Source organism: Paramisgurnus dabryanus, chromosome 4, assembly GCF_030506205.2.
Source record: "Paramisgurnus dabryanus chromosome 4, PD_genome_1.1, whole genome shotgun sequence".
Lineage (NCBI taxonomy): Eukaryota > Metazoa > Chordata > Actinopteri > Cypriniformes > Cobitidae > Paramisgurnus > Paramisgurnus dabryanus.
This window is the reverse complement of record NC_133340.1, coordinates 16,508,415-16,531,404: the sequence shown is the minus strand read 5'-3', so window position 1 is coordinate 16,531,404 and position 22,990 is coordinate 16,508,415. Positions and strand designations below refer to the sequence as shown.

Sequence of the window (22,990 nt, the reverse complement as noted above, 5' to 3'; positions counted from 1 at the left end):
AATAAAGAGTAAATATAAACATGGTGGGTGGAAATTTAAGAATTTGATCTATTTTCATTAATGACAGGAACTTAAATTGAATTGGTTGAAAATTGAGAAGGTTGAAATGTGAATTTGAATAATAATTATTTAAAATTGAATGAAATGTAACATGTAATGACATTCTAAAAAATAAAAAATTTATTAAATAAATTTCAATCTGAATGAATAAAAGCCTTTATTGTCATTATATGCATGGGATGCAGATTTGAATTTAAATGTATCATAACAACAATAATAATAATTCAAACATTGAATTTAATAAGGATTCTCAATTGAATTTTTAGAACTTTAAGAGTTTTGTGAAAATCTAGAGCTTTGTTTGACCAAAAGCGTGTTACAACTATTATAAACATATTTGCATTCAACTCACATTTGCAACAGCCTTTAAGGTGAATTTGTTTAAGACTGAAAATTTAGCTCACATATTTCCATTAAAACTCTAAGCAAGCAGATATAAATACATATTTAGTGATTTCATATTTGAAATGTGTATATAAGCTTTATATCCACAACTGCGATTAAAAAATAGTTATTTTGAACTCAACCAAATAATATGCATAGCTTTTTAGCCAGGTGTTGTCTCTACACAAAAGCACAAGTGTTTGGGGAATTTTTCTTTAACACCTTTAACTATCACTGCTAGATCAAATACTCCATAAATCCATGCCAATTTACGCAATAGCATTCAAGCATGAAATATCACAAGTTCACAGGTGTAGCAGCAAAGGGCGTTGAATCCTGTCACGTGAGGAACCTAATCGACAACACAAAACGGTCACGAAACGAAACGTTTATTTTAAAGCGCGTTTTCAACACGCGTTACTATATAAACAGCCAATTTTGCAAAGTAATATCGTGTGTTTTTATTTTCGCGTACATTAAAACTCACTCCTGTCCCCGCCCAGTTGGAAATCTAAACTCTACTTTCTCAGGGGAGGGGCCAGACGCTTCACGGTGGGACGACGAGCTAGAGGAGTGAACAAGGGGAGCGCGATAGATTGGTGGGTTTTTGAAAAGAGTGCTTAAATTTGTTCATCTCAAGCCAATTCTTTGTTTTATTTCATCCAAGGAGCCACGTTTGTTACAGGCCTCGCTATAGAAAACGAGCTCACAAAATAGGGCAAATGCGTGTGGTGTAGCGCGGGGCTGGAACGCCCAAATATAGAGCAGCAAACGTTTGGAATTACAATCACTTCCTACCGCTTGGAAAATCTGAAACTGAAGCCCGTTTCGATAGGCCACGACCTCACATCAAGACTTTAACAAAGCCCAAACCAAAGGTAGACTCTACGGAAACACTTCTGTTTGTTCTGATCTCTCTTGACTTTCTTTGTTGTCCTTCGGTTTTCCCTGTTTGGCCTCGTTATTTGGGAGCGGAACAAAGTTAGCCAGCTCTCCATGTTAGCAGGCTAGTGGAGTTAGCCGACGTGCTAAGCGAGACGGCGTGAGTTTTATTTTGAGGTAAGGATCGTGGAAACTGAGGGAGACTTCGTGTTCTCCAGATTCCTCAAAGTTAATGTACTCAGATGGACAGCACGGTCTTTTTATTATCTTGTGATAGACGCGTGGTGAATAATCATTGGGAGCGTTGCGGTCGGTGTTTTTTTCCAGGCTGGTTGTAATCCTGTGATTTTCAGGTTATATGGAAGATAAAGTTATTGATTTACTTTAGTGCGTTTCCCTGTTTTGTATATGCATATCGGTATGGTAGTTGTTGGATAAATACATCCTGTTGGTTAAGTCACCGTTTCTGCTATTGAATTCGGAGACAGTAACGTTCCGTTTACTTTAGGATTAGTTGTCTTGGTTCATACGTAAGTTTATTTTTTTCATTGGATCTTTTTATGCATTTTGCACTTTAAAGTCTGTATAGTAATTTGATATTTGGTGTAAGTGTTGTCACGGTGGCTTTTAGCAAGTAATTTGTAATGAGCGATATTTGTACTGCAGTGAAGTAAAGCAGGTCAAGGCCCGCGAACGCACCTGAGTTTGCGGAAGTTACCGAGCAATTAAAAGTCAATTGTTTCGTAAAAATAAGCTTTGTAACATCTGCGTATGTTGTGGACTGTTCTCATATTGGTCTCTCAATGGATAATGGTTGGTAATTCAATTTTTCTGTCACGTATATCTTTACTTTTATACTACCGTTATTGGGTTTACCTGAATCTATCCGCTTCACAGGTGCAGCGAGACACGTTGTGTCTCCGGTGTGCCTGACTTTGACTCAAACCACCGGGTGTTTTTTTCCAGAAGAGGGCGAAATTTGGTCAGATAACTCTCTTGGTATATGCAATAATCATTACGAAAAAAGTTTAGAAACCTGTTGAGTGGGTATTTTGGTCCAAGGGTGTGTGTTGTGGGGGAAGGGAAAGGCGCGGTTCAGTCACGGTAACTCTCATTTACACACAGCCTGTGTGAAACACTGTACGATTCACCCCACCAGTCGATTGAGACACTCGGCGTGAGTCAGTGTCACTCCGACTCTGATGCTTATCAGGAACAATAAGCCTCAAAGCAGGAATGTTTGGGAATTTACACTAACCTGAGAAGGTAGATAAAGGGGCATGCGTACACTCGCCCAGATTTTGAAACGCAAAAGTATTTTATTCTCCCATTTGATAACTGGAATTTTTGAATAGTTACTCTGAACTGTAAGTTTAAATGTGCTTTGAAGTTGACTCCTCAGTGGCAAGTAACCAAATCGCTTGACCGCAGTAATGACCGGCTCTAGTTTTAACAGCAGGGTGTGTCTTTCAAACGCGGAAGGACACGGCGCTGTTATTTAAAAAATAAAACCACGACCGAGTCTTTTTCATGAGCGGTCAAGTCGCTGTACTTTGGATTTTCAAATCCTAGGGAGGGTGATTATAGGAAGAAGACAAGGAATCGGTCCCTCCTTGTTACCTTTTACCTGGAGTAACGGCCACAGGTTGATGTTTGAAATGGATTACGTCACCTGCGCTCCCACTTCCGGGTATGCAGCCTGAATGAGCAATAATGGCTGTAATGTTGAGCGGCTGAGTGATACGTACAGGCAGAAAGGTCAATAGACGCTTTCTCAAAGCTTGAAGGCTTTAACGACCACACACACACACACACACACACACACACACACACACACACACACACACACACACACACACACACACTGTGTATTAGAGCTCTAGCATTGTATATTAGGCTAAAAAAGATTGTAGATCAGTTGGCTGTGTGCGTGTACCAAAGTTCACAGAGCATTAGTTTGGAGGCAAGCCAGTGCTGATGGTGAGGTGCTTTACTTTCAGTGTCGACTGAGTCAGCAGTAACAGAGAAATGCATGCATCATGTGTGATTATATAGATCTACAAATGCCATACTGTTGGGAAAAAAAGAAGGTGCATGTCTAACTCAGACACCTGTATTGACTTTGTCTCTAGGTCTGTCCATATAAAGGCCCATTATGGCCCCTTAATGTTTTTCTTCCCATAATCCACATATTTGGAGCAGAAGTCAGCAGCTGTTGTCTGAATCGCCTCCCACATGCGTTTGATGGTCGTATCATATGATATTCGGCTGCCAGCTGCACTCAAGTTATGTGGTGATCTTTATTTGCTTGTCCTTAATAATGTTTTGTTTAAACTGTGTTGGCCACATTTAGGTCTGGTGATCTTGTCAGTATCTCAATGTAAGTGTTAGCTACTAAGCATGCAAACTCTAAACAACTAGTGCTAAGCTGTCTAATACCTCTGCTATCCCATTAGAGGACACACACGATTAAGCACCTGACGAATTGAATTACTTGCGTCTAGTGTGGCTTATGCATAATATGATCTCCATCTCTGATTTATCTTTCATAAGGAGGTCTTTGGCATTAATGAAGTTAAATGGCCTCGATGATGCATTGATGATGTCACGCAGGGTATTTCTCTGTTATCGTGCTAGAGGTCGGGGCAGTCAGTGTCTGTGGGGTGAATCACAGATTCTTAATAAAGACTGGCATTTGATCGGATGTTATTTTATGCAAGGGATGCTAAAGAAAGCAGAGTTGTGTCTGGTGTGACGCATAGTTCAGCAAACCTTTGGGACTTTGCATACATAGTGTACCCGTGGTGTTAAGTCATGTTTTATGTGATTATTGTTGCCAAAGTTTTAGGTCAGGTCTATTTAGAGAGTCATCCAATGATAGTTTTCTCCTTTGGAGAGGATATCTTTTGCAGCTGGTAGTGTCCTGTGGAGTCCCATTTGATACGCATAGGTTGTTTTACGAAAGCTGCAAGATGACGCCGCCAATTTATGTGTCTCTTGTCATAGTAGTCATTAAATATTTGCTTAGCTCCTAAAGCTCATTTAAATTAGTTCTGTATCATTATTTGATAACATCAGTCTAAAACCTTAGGGTATATCTTCATACAAAAACATGGAGTTTATAGGGCTGTCACGGTTATGAAATTTGGCTGACGGTTAATTGTGTAATAAATTGAGACGATTGTGACGATTAATTGCCTGTTTTAGGGCTTTTTTATTGGTTTGACATTTAATTCTCATACATTTTTTTTTTCTTTGTTTATAAAATAATTTTCACATTGTTGTGATTTTTTTTAAATTAAATATTTTGCAAGGTTTACCTGCAAATGCACATATTTAAAAGTAATCTGATACTGTCTCGTTTATGCAGCTCCCCCTTGTGTTTTTTAGAGAGATGTGCAATCATTGCGGTGATCTGAAATCATCACGATGCGGTCAAACAATCGCGACGAGCCGATTATTTAATCATTGTGACAGCCCTAGAGTTGAAGTCATTGACTGTATGGTCCTTTTTTATGTTTATGCGAGGGTTTGTGTATAGTGCGCGTGAAGCAATTTCCGTCATCTGAAGAGTGCATGCGTACTGTACATGCACCGCCAGATTTATTAAAAACCTGCGTACATTGTACGCGTAGGTCACATTTGTCGCAGTGCGCATGCATCAAACTTCTGCGTATACGTACGATTATAATTTGCGTACACATAAAAAACAGACTTTACCCCGGGCTTAACTGAAAAGCAAGGCAGTTGCATTCAGATGTTGTGTGTTGATGTCTTAACCACAACACAACTTTTGTGTTTTGAGTGTCATGAGATTCTGACATTCGAATTATCCAGAATATATTCTGCCTACACTTCAAACATTTCTGCGGTTATAAAATAATTTTGTTTAGTTTCTTCTATCAACCTTAATGGGGTTTGTTTTGCAATAATGACTATCCATTAGCTTGTATATTACTTGGCTACTTACTAAACAAGTGGTAGTAAAATATTGATTGATTGAAGTTATTGTACAGCATAAGAAGACACCGCAGAGTTATATGAGGTGAATCCAGAACAGCCATGTTAAAAAATCTATATGATAAATTATACATTTTTATTGTCACTTGACTGTAAGCAAGTATTTGATTGCAGAATACTGTGATTCATGCTTTAAAAGGATTGCTCTGTAAACTTACAGTAAAATTTGAATGAATCATATGTCACAGTCTTTAGTCAGATGTTAAGATAAGCAATGAACACACAAATATCATAAGTAACGCAGAAAAAGACGGACATATAAGGAAAAAGGAAGTGAAGTGTTTTCCAGATATTTTCAAACTGATTGACCAATCATAATCGAGCTTTCTGAATAGCACCCTCCCTCCTTTGTTCAATAGTTTGGCTCCGTATTATTACTGTGAAAAATGTATCACTGGTCTTTGTTGTCTGGTTGATACTTGTATCAGTGATATACAGTCTGAAATCTCAGTGAGTCATCCGTTATACACACTTTAATCAGATCCAAAGGGAAGGAATGAGGACATATGCATGTCATAGGTAATGCAAAGAAAGAGCGACATATAAGGAAAAAGGAAGAGAAGTGTTTTCCAGTTATTTTCAAGCTGCTGGAGGGGCTGAGACAGGATCTGACATGCCACAATACAAGCTGGAATGTGTGTGTGTGTGTGTGTGTGTGTTTGTGTGTATTCGCTCATTCCTGAATATCTGCGAGAGTCTGTTTGCTTTATGGGGAGGGAAGTCAAAGGGAGGTGGCAAACAGTTTCAGTCATAGATGAAACTGACTGCTGCGTCTGTGTTTTCAAGGACAATACGATCATCACACCCACCCGCACCCCCCATCAGACCAAAGTCACTACTGCGTGTGCACACCCTACTGTCCCTCTCTTTGCCGATTCACTGTAGTGGACACACTTTCTATTGTTCTGTTAACCACTAGGCAGACAGACAGCTGCAAATATTCTTTTCTCTCTCTCTCCCTCTCTCTCTGTTGCTCTCTCGCTCTCTCATATACACAGTCATGTGTGCTAGTTGTGGGTTGAATTAGTGGCTTTTCACAAAGGGGCGGAGAAGCTTCTATGCTGCTGTTTTGTACATTTGGCCTTGGCTTCTGCCTGCTTTCATTTGAATCATGCGTTCATGATAGGGAGCCACTGTTTGTTTTGGAGATTTTCACTTTTGGATCCTTAAAATAGTTTGACATGCACTGTAGTTTTGCTGCGCTTGCACTTTAGGAGCGGAAAGGTCCAGAAATTCTCCATCGAGACTGTGGCTCTGTTGCAGATGTTTGGATAAGGTCGACCCATTAAGATATTTTGGTCATGTTTACACGTGGTATTAAGATGCTTTCTGGTCGATTGGATGAAGTAGATGATGTTAAATACAGGTGTAAATGGGGGATAAACTGTTTTGGGCTCATTCACTTTCAACCACATTCAGAGGTATTCACAGCTTATGTGGTCGAATGTGTATCTGCATACTCTAGGGCCCTATGATTTCCGCGATGTGGGAAACGCGGACAGAGTCACGTAATCCATGCATACAAATGGAATTTACTGTACAATGCGGAATGTCATGGAATTTGGCAAATTTTGCATTGTCATTTTTAAAATCCATTTCTAACTCATTTTCAAATGCTAGTTTTTTTTGTGTTATTAATCAGCAAATTACAGAAATACGCAGAAACATTTTCCTTGTAATGTTGGACATAAAGAAAGATACTTCCGTTTCTCGTTATGCATTGCAAACAATAAGGGTTGCCTCATCAGAGGCTTTTTCGTCAAAGGCCGAAACATAGCAGACTAAAGGCACAGTATACTTTTTCCCCGTGTCCGCCTTGCACGCATGTCTCCAAAACGCTTATGGTTGTACTACATTGCGGTTACTGTAACAGCGACCTATTTGTAATTTTAATTTAAAAACTTTCAATAAATTGTAGTTAAATTGTATTCGTTTAATGTTTTTAGTTAATAAGATAATTTAACTTAACCATGAAAACCAGAATCCAGAAAAATGAAAACGGAAAATACAGAGTTTAAGAATAAATAAAATGGAGTTTGGGAAAAATAAAACTGATTTTATGGGGCCTAATACTCTCCGCCAAGGGCTGGGTGATATCACAAACAAAATGTTTTATATATCAGTCGATATCAATAATTATCATGATAAATGACAAATCTTTATTCCTGTCAAATTTAAAGGCAGATTTTTGCTCTTGGTTTTTACAACTTACCAGACAGTCAATTATGGTTTTAAACTACTCTGTATTCAGAAAATGACAAAGCAGCAGGCTACTGTCACTTTAAGACCCAAGACGGACTGCTTTCAGGTTTCTTTTTTAAATTATTATTCTTGCATGTTCAATAAACATTACATAACACATGTAGCTTTCAAGTTTCAGTATACTGATAAACATCCAGCTGTTTATGTTCACTTAAAGAAGAAATAAAACTTAGTTCACTGATCATGCGTGTGTTATACATATATAAGCTATACGTGCTGATAAATGGATGTCAAGAGTGTCGCATTGCTGTGGAAACCCACAGTCGCACACTTAACAGTATATTCACTGCAGTGGTGGAACCGCTGTTTTTCCACAGCTTTCCTGAATTTGTGAATGTCCTGTAAATATACTTTTCCTGTGCATTCACACCATACACGGTAGAAGCAGCAAAACGCGCTATTTGCGCGTATTTTGATGCTTGATCATTTTGAGTTTACTAGCTTCATTCGCACGTGAAATTTTAGTCATTTGAGACATTCACGCAGATATTCGCGTCATGGGAGGAACTTCTGCCACTTGCTCCCTGTAATCACGTCACTACTAGAGCAAGCTCCTGAGTGGTTAACGTGGCGTGAATATCCGCCAAGGTTTCATCAATTTTCAACTCGCACATTTCCCGCGGCAACGCTAAATGCCAATTCGCGTCTTTACATTGACTTAACATGTAAATCACCCGTGCTTGCCCACCCTTCCGCATCTGAATGCCACATTAAAGCTGTGCGAATGTGTGAGCGCGCAAGGTGGATGCTGAAGAAAAGTGCAGTATACTGAACCTATTTTGTCTGCTGTGTTCCAGGCTTGATGAAACCTGTTTGCACATCCAACATTACACAAAAGGAAAATTTGGATTCTGTGATTCCGAAGTTATCCGCACTGTGATTGTAAACCAAGACTGCGTGCAGCATCTGGAAGTGCTTGCACAGTGCGTAAACTTTATCGTTCACTTATCAAACGGACATTTTCGTTTTATCGGGAAAATTATATTGGTCAAATTATTGTTATCGAATTATTGCCTAGCATTATCTCCGCCTATTGGTTTTATTTGTTATGTACTGAGCACAATGTTTTTCCATTTGTTCCCAAGTGCGAACCCACAGTGTTTGGCACTGTTTTTAGGCTATCATTGCTAAAATGAATGTGGCTCCTCTCCACGTCTTCATTTTTGTTTCATTTTGTGAGCGTGTGAAAGTTGCGTGAGCTTATTTTATCAATTGCTCTGAAATATCTGAGAAAGTCCTTAAGGGCGATTTATAGTCGTGCGTAGGTCCTACGGCGTAGCTACGGCGTAGGCTATCCGTAGCCTGTGCGTAGCTCTGCGTAGCCTGACGCGCACCTCACAAAATTTCTAACAGCGCGTCGGCTCTACGCGGACCGCAAGCTCTGTGATTGGTCCACCAGAACCCCTCCCGTCAGGTAAAAAAAACTGCGTCATAGGTATTTCCATTTGAGACGGTGAAAACAAAGATGAGCCAAGTTGAGGAGTGATTTAACTCAAACTGCAACATAAGTCGCTGTTTATTTACTTCCATCATTGCTGGTCTTCTCAAATTATACACAACAAGTTGCTATTTCGTCTTCGTTTGTGGGTTAACTTGCTTAGCTTCTTGTTCTGTGACGACTTCTGCTGCTACTGTGGTTACATGCGTGATTACTGGCAACCAGCGGTTTCGCGTGTGTTTGCACGTCGACGCGGACGGCGACGCACAAGTATAAATGAAAACCGACGCGGAACCTACGCCGTCGCTGCTACGCCGTAGGACCTACGCACGACTATAAATAGCCCTTTACATGTACAAAACTTTGTGCAGCACGTTTACCCTAATCTAACCCATCAACTTAAATGAAATTTTTCTCGCTCGTGTTGTAATAAAAGCAAAGTGACCATCCCCTCAAAGTAATTAGGACAAAAGTTGAGAGAAGAAATGAATGAAAACGCTGTGTGTGAACAGGAATGCGTCTTTTTCATCCACTTGTGATACAATTGACCAAAACGCATCTTATTACCAGGTATAAACAGGACCTTTTGTTGTCAAAATAAATAATGTTTTGGAGTTTGTATGCGGATCTCAGTGTTTGGGTCTTTTGAGTTTTAAACCTCGTACATTGCAAAATTTAAAGAATAGTGTTTTTTAAGTTTTAAGACTCAAGTTTCCATGGATGAGTTAAGTGCTAATAGAGCTTTTTCTTTTTGTGTTAAACTGTTTCTTTAAACCGTTATATGGCATGCAGGTGATAATAGGAGGAATTTGGTTAGCAAAACAGTCGCAGTTGGTTGCACTTATGGAATTTTGTTTTTATCTTTCGTGCATTGCGTTAGTTATTTTTTAACTTTTTTTAGTTATTATCTTTTCCGCAACAAATCATAGTAATGATTGATGAATCATTACTCTGAGGAATTGTTTTTCTTTCACTTTAGATTGACCGCCGTAACCTTCCGAGGATAAAGTTCAGTTGATTGTCACGTCCGGAAATGGCTAGAAATATTTCTCAATTAGTTTCCATTATTGTTACTGTTATCGTAAGTCCTTGTAGCTCCTTAACATCATCATCATGCCCTGTCTTGCCAAGCAGATCTTCCAAAAACCTCTCAACCTGAATCTTCGATTGACTCAGTTTCCCGTGCATGACGTCAGGCTTGTTTCACTGCACTCTGATCAGCCCTCCGAGGCATCCAGGTTTTTTTTCACCTGCTGTTCACACGCTCCGTTTGCATCCCACCCAGATAACTGGTGCTAATGAGCAAATGCTGCTCGAAGTCGAAAAAGTGGTTATTTTTACACTATGCCGCTGATACACTAAGTTAAAATGTCGATATGGTGCACAATAGAGCTCTGTTTAAGAATGAATTATAATACGTCCTCCGAGATTTCAGTAGAAAAGCTTTTCTGGCTTCTTCACAAAAGCTTTCACTGCATTAAAAGGGAGTAAACGGATGTGTTTTAATGAAGCAAAAGTGTAGTGAGAGGTCATGTGTACCATGTTGTTTTGATATTGGACATTAAGTATCTACATAACATGAAATATGAACATAGCAATCATTTAGTGCTGTAGTGTAAATAGAAAAATACTATAGGATTACCCGATACAATCATGCGTACTATAGAACTTGGTGTCTGTTTCAAGCATGAAAACATCAAGCGTTTCATTACTCCTGTAAAATGGCCTTCAAAGAGTCCAGCAGAGAGAACAGGACAGATTGTGGTTTTTCTTAAGCTGTGATATGATTGTGTGGAGCCACTCTTGGGTTGAATAGACCATGGCTCATTCCTTGTTGTGTCTGCACTTGTTATTCCTGCCTCTACACGATCTCTTCACACAAACGCACACTTTTTTTCTCTCTGTAAGCTTAAAACCGGTCTGGTTTCCTCCGTGTGCTGCCACTCAGCAGTGACAGCGTGATCACGCCTGTGTCTGAAGAGCTTTGTTAGCACCCGTCCCGCTCTCTTTTCGCAGCTCAGGAGCTCTGGTTTTATTTTCTGTCTGTCATGTTCTCTCCGTCTCTCTCACATTTCTTTTTCATTTCTGTCTGTTACTGATGCTTGATTTAACTTGCTGCACTGTCTTACACAGGGCTCAACAAGAAGATATTTTAAATTGGTTTGATTTTTACCACGCTGACAGCCTTTGCATGGGCTATGACTTCGTAACAGCATTTGTATGTTTTTTTGTTAACAGACACCTTCTTTACATAAAGTGAACCCTTGTATTTAATTTACATTTTAAACTATGGGTAAGGACCCACTTGTGGGTCTTGCAAAGTCGCTTGGCTGTAGCAGGTAACGACACAAATACACTTAAGTCCATCTAATGACAATTATATACCATAAGGTATTTTGATATTGCAATTAATCTCACATTTCAACAATAAAATAAGGACAATTAAAAAAATGAGTTTTAAAAGGGAGTCAATTTTAAAAGAGAATTTTTTAATTTCCATTTAAAAGTGTTCTGTTTATGTTGGAGGGTCCCAGCAAAGATTATACCCATTTAGGTGAGTCGTGAAATTAAACGTTTGGTAACCACTTATTTAAAGTAATTGCTGTAAATTATGCAGCTGTAATATAGCGGCTTGGCATCCAATGCAATCTCATGGCAATTCGTAGGTATTTTATGAAGTGACTTAATCGCATTAATTCATATGACAGATTTATTAAATTTGATTAATTAAATAAATCTCAATAGAATTACAAACCAATATAATAACTTTTTTTTTAAAGTAAACACCAAAATGGATGTGTATATATATATTTATTTATAAATATTTAATGCATGGATTCGATATATCGTATCATTAGAAATTTAATCAATGTATTGTTACACCCCTAATCGCATTAAATCATAGAAAGTGAATTGTAGAAAAAGTCGAAATAAATATTTATATTTATTTATATATTTATTTATTTCGACTTCTTCTACAATTCACTTTCTACGATTTAATGCGATTTAGCCAACTCGTAAAATGTCTCTATTCCTGTGAAATCAAGTTTTTGTTTAATTGTATTAATATTAGGGGTGTAACAATACATTGATCAAATTTCTAATGATACGATATATCGATTTCATGCATTAAATATCGATATGATGTACCTTTTTTTGACACACTCCTAATTCCTTGACATAACATCCATCAATGCATTTCCTGCAAAGCATGCATTTTCGTTTATTTTCATCTGCTAGCATCATCAAGTGAATGCGATGCAGCAACAAAGCGATTGTAGCAGCAAAAACACAGCGAAAGAGGCAGAAGACGTTGTGACCGCTATCGGATGCAAATCATTTTGTATTTGGAAAAATAGATTGGCAAAAAACCTTTGCCAGCACCAGCTGATACACTAAAGACTTATTTCCCTCATTTATTTTTATATAAAAAAAAAAAATTCTTTGTGTTGTAAATGTCCCAATAAAGACGCAAATTGTGCCCTTTTTTTTAAACACTATGATTAAACATTAATGTTATACGTTTTGATTACATTCATGAGTTATTAAAAATTTTACTGCTTAACTAGGCTCGCAATATAAAAGTATAAATTAATCTAATCAAATCGTAATTGCATTGAAAAAAGGCTCAATGTACCCGCAAATATTGCATCGCTGGCAGAGATAATCGATACTGTATCGCAGAGCAATGAACTGTCGGATTTATACCCCTAATTAATATTAGGCTTTAGTTTGATTAATTTAATAAATCTGAGTAGAACTACAAACCAATAAAATAATCAAACTTTTAAAAAAAGCCTTGTTAATACTGTGTTTAATTAAGATACACAATTTTAATTGACAAGACACAGATAATGCCATATTCAGCCGAAAATTGTCGGTGTACGAAATTTAGGTGCATCCCTAGCTAGCCTGGTAAATAACTTTCTTTTGGTGACATTTTTCACAATATCACGGAAAACAAAAATAGCATGTTTTCATAAAATGTAAATTGCAAATAAAACAAGTATTGAGAAGGCAGCACTGGCGCGATCAATTCGTCTGACCCCAAATTCTATTACATCCTTTTTGTTGAGCCCTGTTAGATTTGTAATTCTGTCTAAATGTCTATTGGACTGTTTGAAGCACACACAGACATGTTTCTTTCTGTTTTCAGGGTGCGTGTGGAGTGCACAGGCACTAGATCTCACCGTTCGTTTGTGTGTGTGTGAGTGTAACCCTGTCCTCTTTCTCTCAGTGTGTATGGAGCAGTGTGAGAATGCCGCATCTCTCCTGGCCTCCGTGCGAGAGCAGGAGATGCAGTTTGAGCGTCTGACTCGAGCTCTGGAGGAGGAGAGGAGGAGTGTGGGGCCCTCCGGTACCCTACCCCGCCCCCTCCCTACCCTGCAGGTAACCCTCTCCAAGCCATTTACCAAGCAGCAGGGTACCCCGCATCATCACCCTGCAATGTCTCCCCCATGTTCATCATCCTGTCCTTATCTCCCAGCCGCGTCATTGCGAGCTCTTGCATCCGTTATAGTCTGCATTCCAAGGAGCATGACGATTAACTCATCCTTCATTGTTGCGTTCATTGTCATCCTCACGACCACCATTATGTTTTCATTTGCATTCCTTTTTCTGTGATGAAATGCAACCATCTGCATTATTTGTCTGTGGCTGATTGCTGAACGTGCTACAAAGCCGCGTTAAGTTTCCCTGCATGGTCCTTCGTTCCCCCAGTTTGTGCTGCCATCACACAAGCACTATTGTTATTTGTTCTTCCTTAAATGATTTAGTTTATTTGTCTTGGTCATTCCTCACAAGTGCATGTTTGTTCATTGTACGTGTTATTAACCCACTGTTTGTTGGATTAAGTGGAATGAATGTCTTTAATGAAGAGGAATTTTGTTTACTTTTTGATCCCTTACTGGCCTCATGGTCAATGTCTCACTTATCACAGAAACTTACTCAACACTGAAACCTCCTTCCGCTGATATCCGTGAATAGAGATAACAAACCGGTTCAGTAAGTTGAGTCTCCCTTGTGTTTGGAGGAGGATTTCGGATGGCTCTATCTTTTTGTGGAAGTTGCTCAAGTTGAACGCATGGAGTATAGAAATGGATCTCATTGGTTATATGGTCAAATCCGATACATTAAACGACATTGACTGCATGTGACGTCGTTTGTAATAAGTTATCGCTTACACAAACTTCTTTTGATCTATTCAAATAACACTCATCTCCCAAACTATTAGGAATACTTAATCTTTTTTGTTACTCACCCATAGGTCACTCCAAACATGTGTGGCGCACAAAAGAATAAACTTAAATGTACGCTATTTGAAATTAAACCAAACAGATGTTGTTTAGAAACTGTGGTGTAGGGTAGAAATAATCGGACGGGTTGCATTAAATCTTTGTTGTTCACGTAAGAAAGGATTTTGCGTTTTATACACATGAGGATACACAATATAATTTTTGGGATAACTGTTCCTTCACTACTCTCTTCGCTGTTCCCTTCAGGTCTCATTTTGTTGCACAAGCCCACTCGGACGCCTAGATAAGCTGATCAGCGTTGTTCGGAATGCCACGATCAGTCGTATCTGTTCTCTGTTGACATAGTTTTGTGCATATTAACATGCAGAGCAGGCTCAGATCCTACCTGCTGACAGGTTCCCACAAGCCCGCCTGTCAGATAAGATTACCGTCTACCGACGGGGCTCCCTCTGCGGATGAGGAACAGTACAGCAGTCCCTGTTCTTTAAGTTATGCGTGAAGAGAATTTGTGTTATAGGTTGTAAGTGCTGCTGCATGCCAGTGTCGTGTAAATGCATGCGTTAAATTCTTTAGGTATCCATCAGTCAACCCCCTTCTTTCATTCCTGCCATTTTTGTCGTCATTCATTTTTGCAACACTCACGTTCCTTGCGATGGTGTCATTAACTTCTCTTGTTTTTTTCACCCTTGTTGTTCAGTAAGGGTTGCCTATGTGCACCCTTTGCATGGATGAATTGTTTAATTCGATTCAGGATTTTGTTATAGAGTGTTTCACAATGTTGTACACAATGATTACTGTGAATGTTTGGCATTGTTAAGCCATTGTCCACTTTAACGCCTTCCTCATTATCTGTGTTGTGCATGGTTTTGTTATAATCTCTCTTTCTCTTTCTCTCTTGCTGTAGAACGGGCGTGTCACTGGTGATGCGGAGTTAGAACGACTTAAATTAAGTGAGGGATATATAAACGGGACACAGGTTAGTATATTTTTCTTCTCTCAATGCTATAATAGTGATACAGCAGTGCTCTTTGTACCAAGGTCAGCTTATGACCTTTATATAGGAAAATATCAAACTAAGGTATTGTGACATCACAAATATAAAAAAAAATGTTTGGTTGTGTTAAAAGCTTTTACAGAGCTTCCCACAGATTGGTCAGTAGCTGGCATCCCCTCTGAGGGGATTTATTAAAGGGACACTCCACTATTTTTGAAAATATGCTAATTTTTCAGCTCCCCTAGAGTTAAACATTAGATTTTTATCGTTTTGGAATCCATTCAGCTGACCTCCGGGTCTGGTGGTACCACTTTTAGCATAGCTTAACACAATCCATTGAATCTGATTAGACCATTAGCATCACGCTCAAAAATGACCAAAGAGTTTCGATTATTTTTCCAAATTAAAATTTGACTCTTCTGTAGTTACATTGTGTATTAAGACAGACCGAAAATTAAAAGTTGTGATTTTCTAGGCAGATATGGCTCGGAACTATACTTTCATTCTGGCGTAATAATCAAGGACTTTGTTTCCGTAACATTGCTGCAGGAGGCACAATATTATTACACACCGCCCGAAAATAACTTTTTAGTAACTTTCAATAGCAGGAGACTATTTTCGGTGTGTATTATCACTACACCTCTTGCAGTCATTTTACGGCATCAAAGTCACCGACTATTACGCCAGAATTAGAGTATAGTTCCTAGCCATATCGGCCTAGAAAATCGCAACTTTGAATTTTCCGTCGGTCTTAGTACACGATGTAACTACAGAAGAGTCTAGTTTTAAATGGGAAAAATATTGAAACTCTTTGGTCATTTTTAGCGCGATGCTAATGGTCTAATCAGATTAAATGGATAATGCTAAGCTATGCTAAAAGTGGTACCGCCAGACTCGGAGATCAGCTGAATGGATTCCAAAACGGTTAAAATAAAATGTGTAAAACTCTAGGGGAGCTGGAAAATGAGCATATTTTCAAAAAATTTGGACTTTCCCTTTAACTTTGTGGGAGACTTGTAGGAAGACTCGATTATCGATAATCAATCGCAGATATTGTTGTTATCACAGATAGTTAAAACAATTACACATTGTGAAGCAAAATATACTTATTTTTTTATCCAACACGTGGGACAATAAACACATGTGCAAATAAAGTGCTCTGAATGATCTCATGCTGACCCCAGGCCATCTCCGTTGTTGAACTATGTGTGTCCACATGTCTTGCGCATACTTGTACACTTATTTCATTCCTCTGTTGTCATCATCCACCTGCGAATGCTCCGCAACCAGATGGCTTGTTTGTGTGAGTGGACGCACTTCCTGTTCTTGGCTGCTGCTCACTATTGTTCTTTGTTTGCGTGTCCACACTACAGTACAGGATGTTGGACCCTGGTCATATGGAGTCGGTCACAGTGGAGGAGGACCCTCATGAGTCAATGCCGATTATTTCTGTCGAAATGAATGAAGATGGATCCACACGTCGCACTGAGACTACAGTAAGTGTGTGCACGGATTCCACTTCCTGAATGGCACTTGCGGTCCAAATCATAAACTATACAAGACCGTAAGATGTCAATTTTCTCCTTTTATGGTTCACAAGAGTACTCTTGGAGTCGCTGCAATGTACCCTTAATATGCTGACAAAACCTTCTGCTACAAAACAGTGTTGTAAAGCACCAAAAAGAAACAATACTTTTGTCATAACAGGTTAAGAAGATCACAAAGACGACCACTACACGAACAGTCATTCCCTCAATCTCCGACAACCTCTCTTTGGACGGTGGCTCAGTTACCGGGATGAGTTATAATACACCAATGGAGCGTGTGTACAGGCCACCGGAGTACCCGACCGCTACTGTCCCACGTAACTACCACTATGGCCCACAAGGCGGCTATGATGATTACCGGAGCGGACCACCTTCTGAAGCCTACGCCAGTCTCAGCCGAGGGACTCGTATGGATGACCGCTACAGGTGAGTTTATTTTGCATGTTTTGACAAAGATTTAGTTTTGGATTTTCAATCTAAAACTCTCACCGCCCTCGAATTGTTTCTTTATCCATAGGCCCGTAGATGGGTACCGCACGCTGGACTCCGGCTTCCGTACTCACAGCCGACCCCAGTTGGACCCATACATGGCCCAGCCACAGGTAGGCCGTTTGGGCAGTGCTCTCGAGATCTCCGGAGCCCTTCAGCGTTTTGTCCCAGATTCCTACGGCCTTGAGGATGACCAGAGGAGCCTGGGATATGACGAACCTGATTACGGCATGGGGCCGCCATCCATGCATTACATATCCAGCACAATGCCCCGGTTACCACATGGACACCATCCGCCTCCCCCACGCAGGACAGGGTTAGTGTGTTTTTTGTTATACATTTACCATATTACGTATCAATATATATTTTGAGTTAATGTCACTGATGAACATGAGCCATTTTCTGCTCAGGTCATATGAGGGCATTCTTGACGGTGATATGTCTGGAGCTGGTGATATGTATTTGTGGGATAGAGGAGCCCCGTTGGCTCAGGGCGAAAGAGGCAGCATGGCATCACTGGACAGTACTCTCCGCAAGGGCCCCGCCCCCACCACATGGAGACAGCCTGAACTTCCTGAAGTCATTGCTATGCTCAACTACCGCCTGGACCCTGTCAAAAGCAATGCTGCGGCCTACCTGCAGCATCTCACTTTTAAAAACGATAAGGTTGGTGTGCATGGCAGCACCACCCATAGTAAAATGTTGCATGTTAGGCATCCGTTCTGAATGGCTGTATTGACATTTTGTCACTTACTCTTCTTTTTTGCTCTTCATCTGTGCAGGTAAAGTCAGAAGTAAGACGGCTAAAGGGAATCCCGGCACTGGTATCCATGCTTGATAACCCAAAGAAGGAGGTGCATTATGCAGCATGTGGAGCTCTCAAGAACATCTCATATGGCCGAGATCCAGATAACAAGATAGCCATCAAGAACTGTGACGGGATCCCAGCTCTGGTGCGGCTACTGAGGAAGACGCGAGATCAGGACCTTACCGATTCTATAACAGGTACCTTATTGTTACATCCACTATGTACTATTGTCTATCGACCACAGTCAGACATATTGCAGATAGTGATGGCTTTCAAGAATATAGTAAAACTTGTTTACCCATGAATATATAATATAATAATAATAATCATAATCATCATCATCATCATTATTCGTATTATTCGTAGTTTCACATTAACTGCTGCTATAAATGCACACAAGAAAGTATCTGTAAAATTGAAGTAATTATTTGAGGAAATTTCCATGTATGATTGCATTTGTACTAGGGATGCACTGAATGTTCGGCAATCAAAATTATTTGGCCGAAAATATCAAAATAAAACATTTTCGGTGTTCGGCCGAACAAGTTGAAAAGCCAGAATAAATTTTGCACTAGTTACATTTGATCGCGTCATCGGAGTGAAAGACGGGCAAATGCAGCAAACACGTTGTTAAAAGCATTTTAAAGTGGTCAAGAAGATGCAAAAACATACAGCAGTACAAGTTTCATTTATCATTTAAAATCAAGACATCCTGCATCGTATGAGGAAGACATGGTGGCAATCCTGGGTATTTGTCTGCTGAACCCACTTGTACAGAGAACGAGAGACTTTAGCTCAGGGTTCCCACGGGTCCATAAAATCCTTGAAAATTTGTGAATCTGGGGGAAATAATTCAAGGCCCTGGGAAGTTTTTGAAATATACATGCATAGATGCAGGTCATTGAAAGTGCTTGAATCTAATTTATGCCAGTAGTTTCTTAAAAAAAATAAAAAATACATATTCCTTGTGTAGTGTAGGATAATATCATAACATTTCTAGACTTTTAAGCACACATGCTAAACTGTTCGCTTTAAATGCTTTTATCTTCTGTATGTGAATGTTGATTCAAACCAAAATGCTTTTTTGCATATTTGTGTTTGACACATAAAACGCCTCTGGTTACGGATGTAACTGTTGTTCCCTGAGAAGGGAACACTGCGTCTCCCTTGCCATACTTCCTGCATCCCTGTAATGCCCTCTTTGGCAATATTTCAGATAGCGATATACTTCCTGGCTCCCGTGTCACCCTCTCTTTGTCGTTAAGCCTCACCATTGGTTGAATTTGATATACATATTCAGACGCACTTACCCCTGGAAGCGTCCCCAAAGTGTCACTCAAAAGGGAACTGTTACAATGTATTTTCAAAGGTAACACGATGTAACCTTACTCTCACTTGAAATGTGTCCCCACATTTAGTCCTTGAATTTGAGGGTATTGGACCTGGAAAGTCCTTGAAAGGTCCTTGAATTTGAAGTTAACTAAGGTGTGGGAATCCTGTAAAGCTTTTCATCTCATGTCATAGAACAACTAAAAGCGGCAGCATTATGCAATAAAAATTTCCTAAAACCAGTACTACCAGTCCTACAATAACAAACAAGCTTGTATTAAATTAGAAATAAAACGTTTATTAACAATGAGCTTTCTGTTAGACCGCTTTGTTGAATGCTTTGTCGTCTTTTGTCAATCTTGCCTCCGTCTCCATATTTTCCTGTGCTCGTGCTTGACTGTGCACGCATGCTCAACATACAGTGCTATATAAGCGTTGTTGCAAGTTTTTTAAGGCAGAGTAATGAATAGGTTATTTGCATTTCGCACAGGAATAGAATATCGGATTGATATCCGTTTATCCAAGACTCGTGTATGTGGTTGAATGTAAATGGAACAGTTTTAACAAGTCGTTCTATAGCTATCTGATCAGAGAAGTAATTGGATGTAAAAAGGCCCTATAATGACTGCTGAAATTTTTTTTATTGTAAAATAAATTTCATAAAATTGACATTCTGAAAATGTACCTTGTGCAATGCTTAGAAAATTGAAAAAAAAAAAATTGTTTGTTCGGCCTTCAGCGTAGTTTTTCATTTTATTCCGCTTCGGCCAAGAATTTTCCTTTCTGTGCATCCCTATCCGACTTGCATTTGTTAACTGGTATCCTCTCTGTCAGGCACGCTGTGGAACCTCTCCTCTCACGACTCGGTGAAAATGGAGATCGTTGACCACGCGCTGAACGCTCTGACCAGCGAGGTCATGGTTCCGCATTCGGGCTGGGAAAGAGGGAATGAGGGGGGTGAGGAGAGCTGCAAACCCAGACACCTGGAGTGGGAGACTGCGCTCACCAATACCACTGGCTGTTTAAGGTACATTTATATTTGTGTTTTATCAAACTTATGACCTTTTGCATGGCTCATGGTTTGCTTAAGCAATTCATGAGCATAGATGTAGAGAGAGGGTGGGAAAAAGGATTAGGATTACGAAGGGTTCAGATGGGGAAATACATTAAAATAAATAGGATTTCACCCAAATAGACCATTTTGCAAGATGTAAATAGCACTGGTCCAGAAACACTTCCTGTTTCAGTTTATAACCGTTTTCTTTATTACACATATATCTTTTTGATTCAGTTCTATTTATTCTGTTGGTTGTATTTTATCCCAACGTTTATGTAGTTTTAAAAACTGAAATATGAAGTGCTTCTGGACCAGTGTTTACATGTTGCAAAATTTACTCTCCCACCCATCCCGGATGCATATGCATTCTGTCCCTTAGTTGAACATGCGTACATAATTTTAGATAAAGCACACACATTCATCTTTAGCTGGTGTGGTTCTCCTTGGAGTAATCTAATGGCCTTTTCCATTGAAATGTTACCCCACGGAGGTGAGCTGACCCGACCCAAACCAAAGCATGGGGTACTATACAATGGAAAAGCACCAAACATGAATCCAGTGGGTAAATAAATGTTTTCAGGAGTGAAACCATACATTTGTGAAAGAAAACAAGATAGATTTAGAGATTAATACATTGCATTTCCATAGAAACATATAGATTTGCTCCGTAAATTAAATTAGCTAGTCAGGAGACCAAATTTAATGTTGATGTGACGCCATGTTTTGAAAAATATTCATATTTGGGTGAGTTGTTCCTTAGTACTGCTAAAGAATTCCTGTCAAGAAAGACTCTGTATGTGTGGGTGTAAGGAAACTACATTTTTGTGTTGAATAAAAGAGGGAAGTGCGAAGGAAATGCTTGTATGTGTATGTGTGTGTGAGACCAAGAACCTTTGAGACCGAATAAAGCAGGACAAAGTTTGGACAAAAGAGAGAAATGCGATCTTTGAATCCACTTATTTCCCATGAGTGCTTCCCTTTCAAAACTGTCCCTCACATCTCCCACTCGCCTATTAGGCTTTTAGAAAGCACTCTATTCAGCGAGAGGGCTGATTTTACACCATGATTACATTTAAATGGAACTAACAGTGTCCCTGCCTTTTAACCCTAACTTTCTCAGCAAGCGCGCCCTTCGCTGTTTTCCAGATGCCAACTGTACAGCGCTCCGTTGCGTGTTTTAGCCAATGACCCGAGGCTAAAACTTTCTTTGCCCGTTTAATGTTTGGCAACCATTGATATGCAGCGTCCTAATTAGTCGCATGACGTTTCTTTCTCAGGAATGTGAGCTCGGAGCGTAGCGAGGCCAGGAGGAAGCTGAGGGAGTGCTTCGGATTGGTCGATTCTCTCATGTATATCGTCCAATCGCAGATCAACTGTAAAGATGTGGATAACAAGGTAAGTGCTTGGAGCACACAACCGTGTTATTGTGAAATCTTTCGAGCTGTTTTGAGTACACGGCCGTCCTTCAAAGAGGAAATGCAATAATAGAGAATTTATGATAAGAGCGAATTGGGAACAAAGTATTGTCTGGAAACATCCATTATGCAGTCATAAAGATATAAATCATATTTAGTTCACTGTTAGAATCGGGAATGGGAAACAAATATTTAGAACCGGTTCCTTTTACCAGACCTCATTGAAATAAATTATATCAGTGGATCATTATATGCTGACTAGGAATTCAATAACCAAGCAGGTGCACCCCATTTGTTTCATTTTTACAGATATTTGCCAGTGTTACTTCATGTTTCTCTTACCATTTTAATTAGTGGTCAACCGATATTGATTTTGTTTATGACCCGTGCCAATATTGTGAAAGCAGTGTGGTCGATTGGCCAATAAAACGCATGTAGTTGTAGTAAATAAGAGACGCATAGAAAATGGGTGAAAGTAAATTTGAACTGCTCAGATGCAAAACATTCAAGTGACTGTCGCTGTGTGTCGCTCGTCTCTTTCAAAGAGACCACAAGGAGGTGTTTCTAAAACTGGTTGTCATAAACAAATGACTAACGTCCAATCCAGTAACAGATGAAAGTCGGATGATGTGAACTCTTATTATTAGTCGCTCCCGAAATTCGCTCATTATTTGCATAGTTAAACTTTGTCATCCGATCGGACACCTCCCATTCGGGTCACTGTCGAATTAATGAGATTACCATGCTTCACAAGTCCCTTGTAGTGTGAATGGTCCATAAGTGCGTTCAACATGTTTTTTAAATTAGCATTTTTATTGGATTGTGCCAACAAACAGGTATTTCCTGTGGCTGGGATTAAGCAATTTTTTTTTAAGTAAAAGTACTTGAAAAGTACATAGTGCCCACCAGGTTGCCACACAGTCTTTGAGGTACCCCCCCAAAAAAGTCTCAATTGTAATATTTATTTTTCACATTTTTTTTAAATTAGCTTGGCATCTTTTATGCATGTTAACATTTTAAACATTAAAAAAACATTTTAACAAATAAAAT

General features: G+C 39.4%; 1 protein-coding gene across 6 annotated transcripts in view; it reads left to right on the top strand.

Annotated features, from left to right (window-relative positions):
* The first annotated feature begins 802 nt into the window (after positions 1-802).
* ctnnd1 (catenin (cadherin-associated protein), delta 1) overlaps positions 803-22,990 on the top strand; it is a 34,612-nt gene continuing 12,424 nt past the window's right edge. The window contains exons 1-10 of one of the 6 annotated variants that reach the window (XM_073814275.1): positions 803-1,043; positions 13,284-13,435; positions 15,206-15,277; positions 16,669-16,791; positions 17,003-17,268; positions 17,360-17,647; positions 17,742-17,997; positions 18,114-18,336; positions 20,303-20,495; positions 21,803-21,920. In XM_073814275.1, coding sequence (XP_073670376.1) covers positions 13,289-13,435; positions 15,206-15,277; positions 16,669-16,791; positions 17,003-17,268; positions 17,360-17,647; positions 17,742-17,997; positions 18,114-18,336; positions 20,303-20,495; positions 21,803-21,920 — 1,686 coding nt within the window. In that variant the 5' untranslated portion in view covers positions 803-1,043; positions 13,284-13,288. Of the gene's footprint in view, positions 1,323-13,283; positions 13,436-15,205; positions 15,278-16,668; positions 16,792-17,002; positions 17,269-17,359; positions 17,648-17,741; positions 17,998-18,113; positions 18,337-20,302; positions 20,496-21,802; positions 21,921-22,990 lie in introns of all 6 variants that reach the window. The other 5 variants (XM_065295562.2, XM_065295564.2, XM_073814276.1 and 2 more) reach the window with 5 other exon arrangements.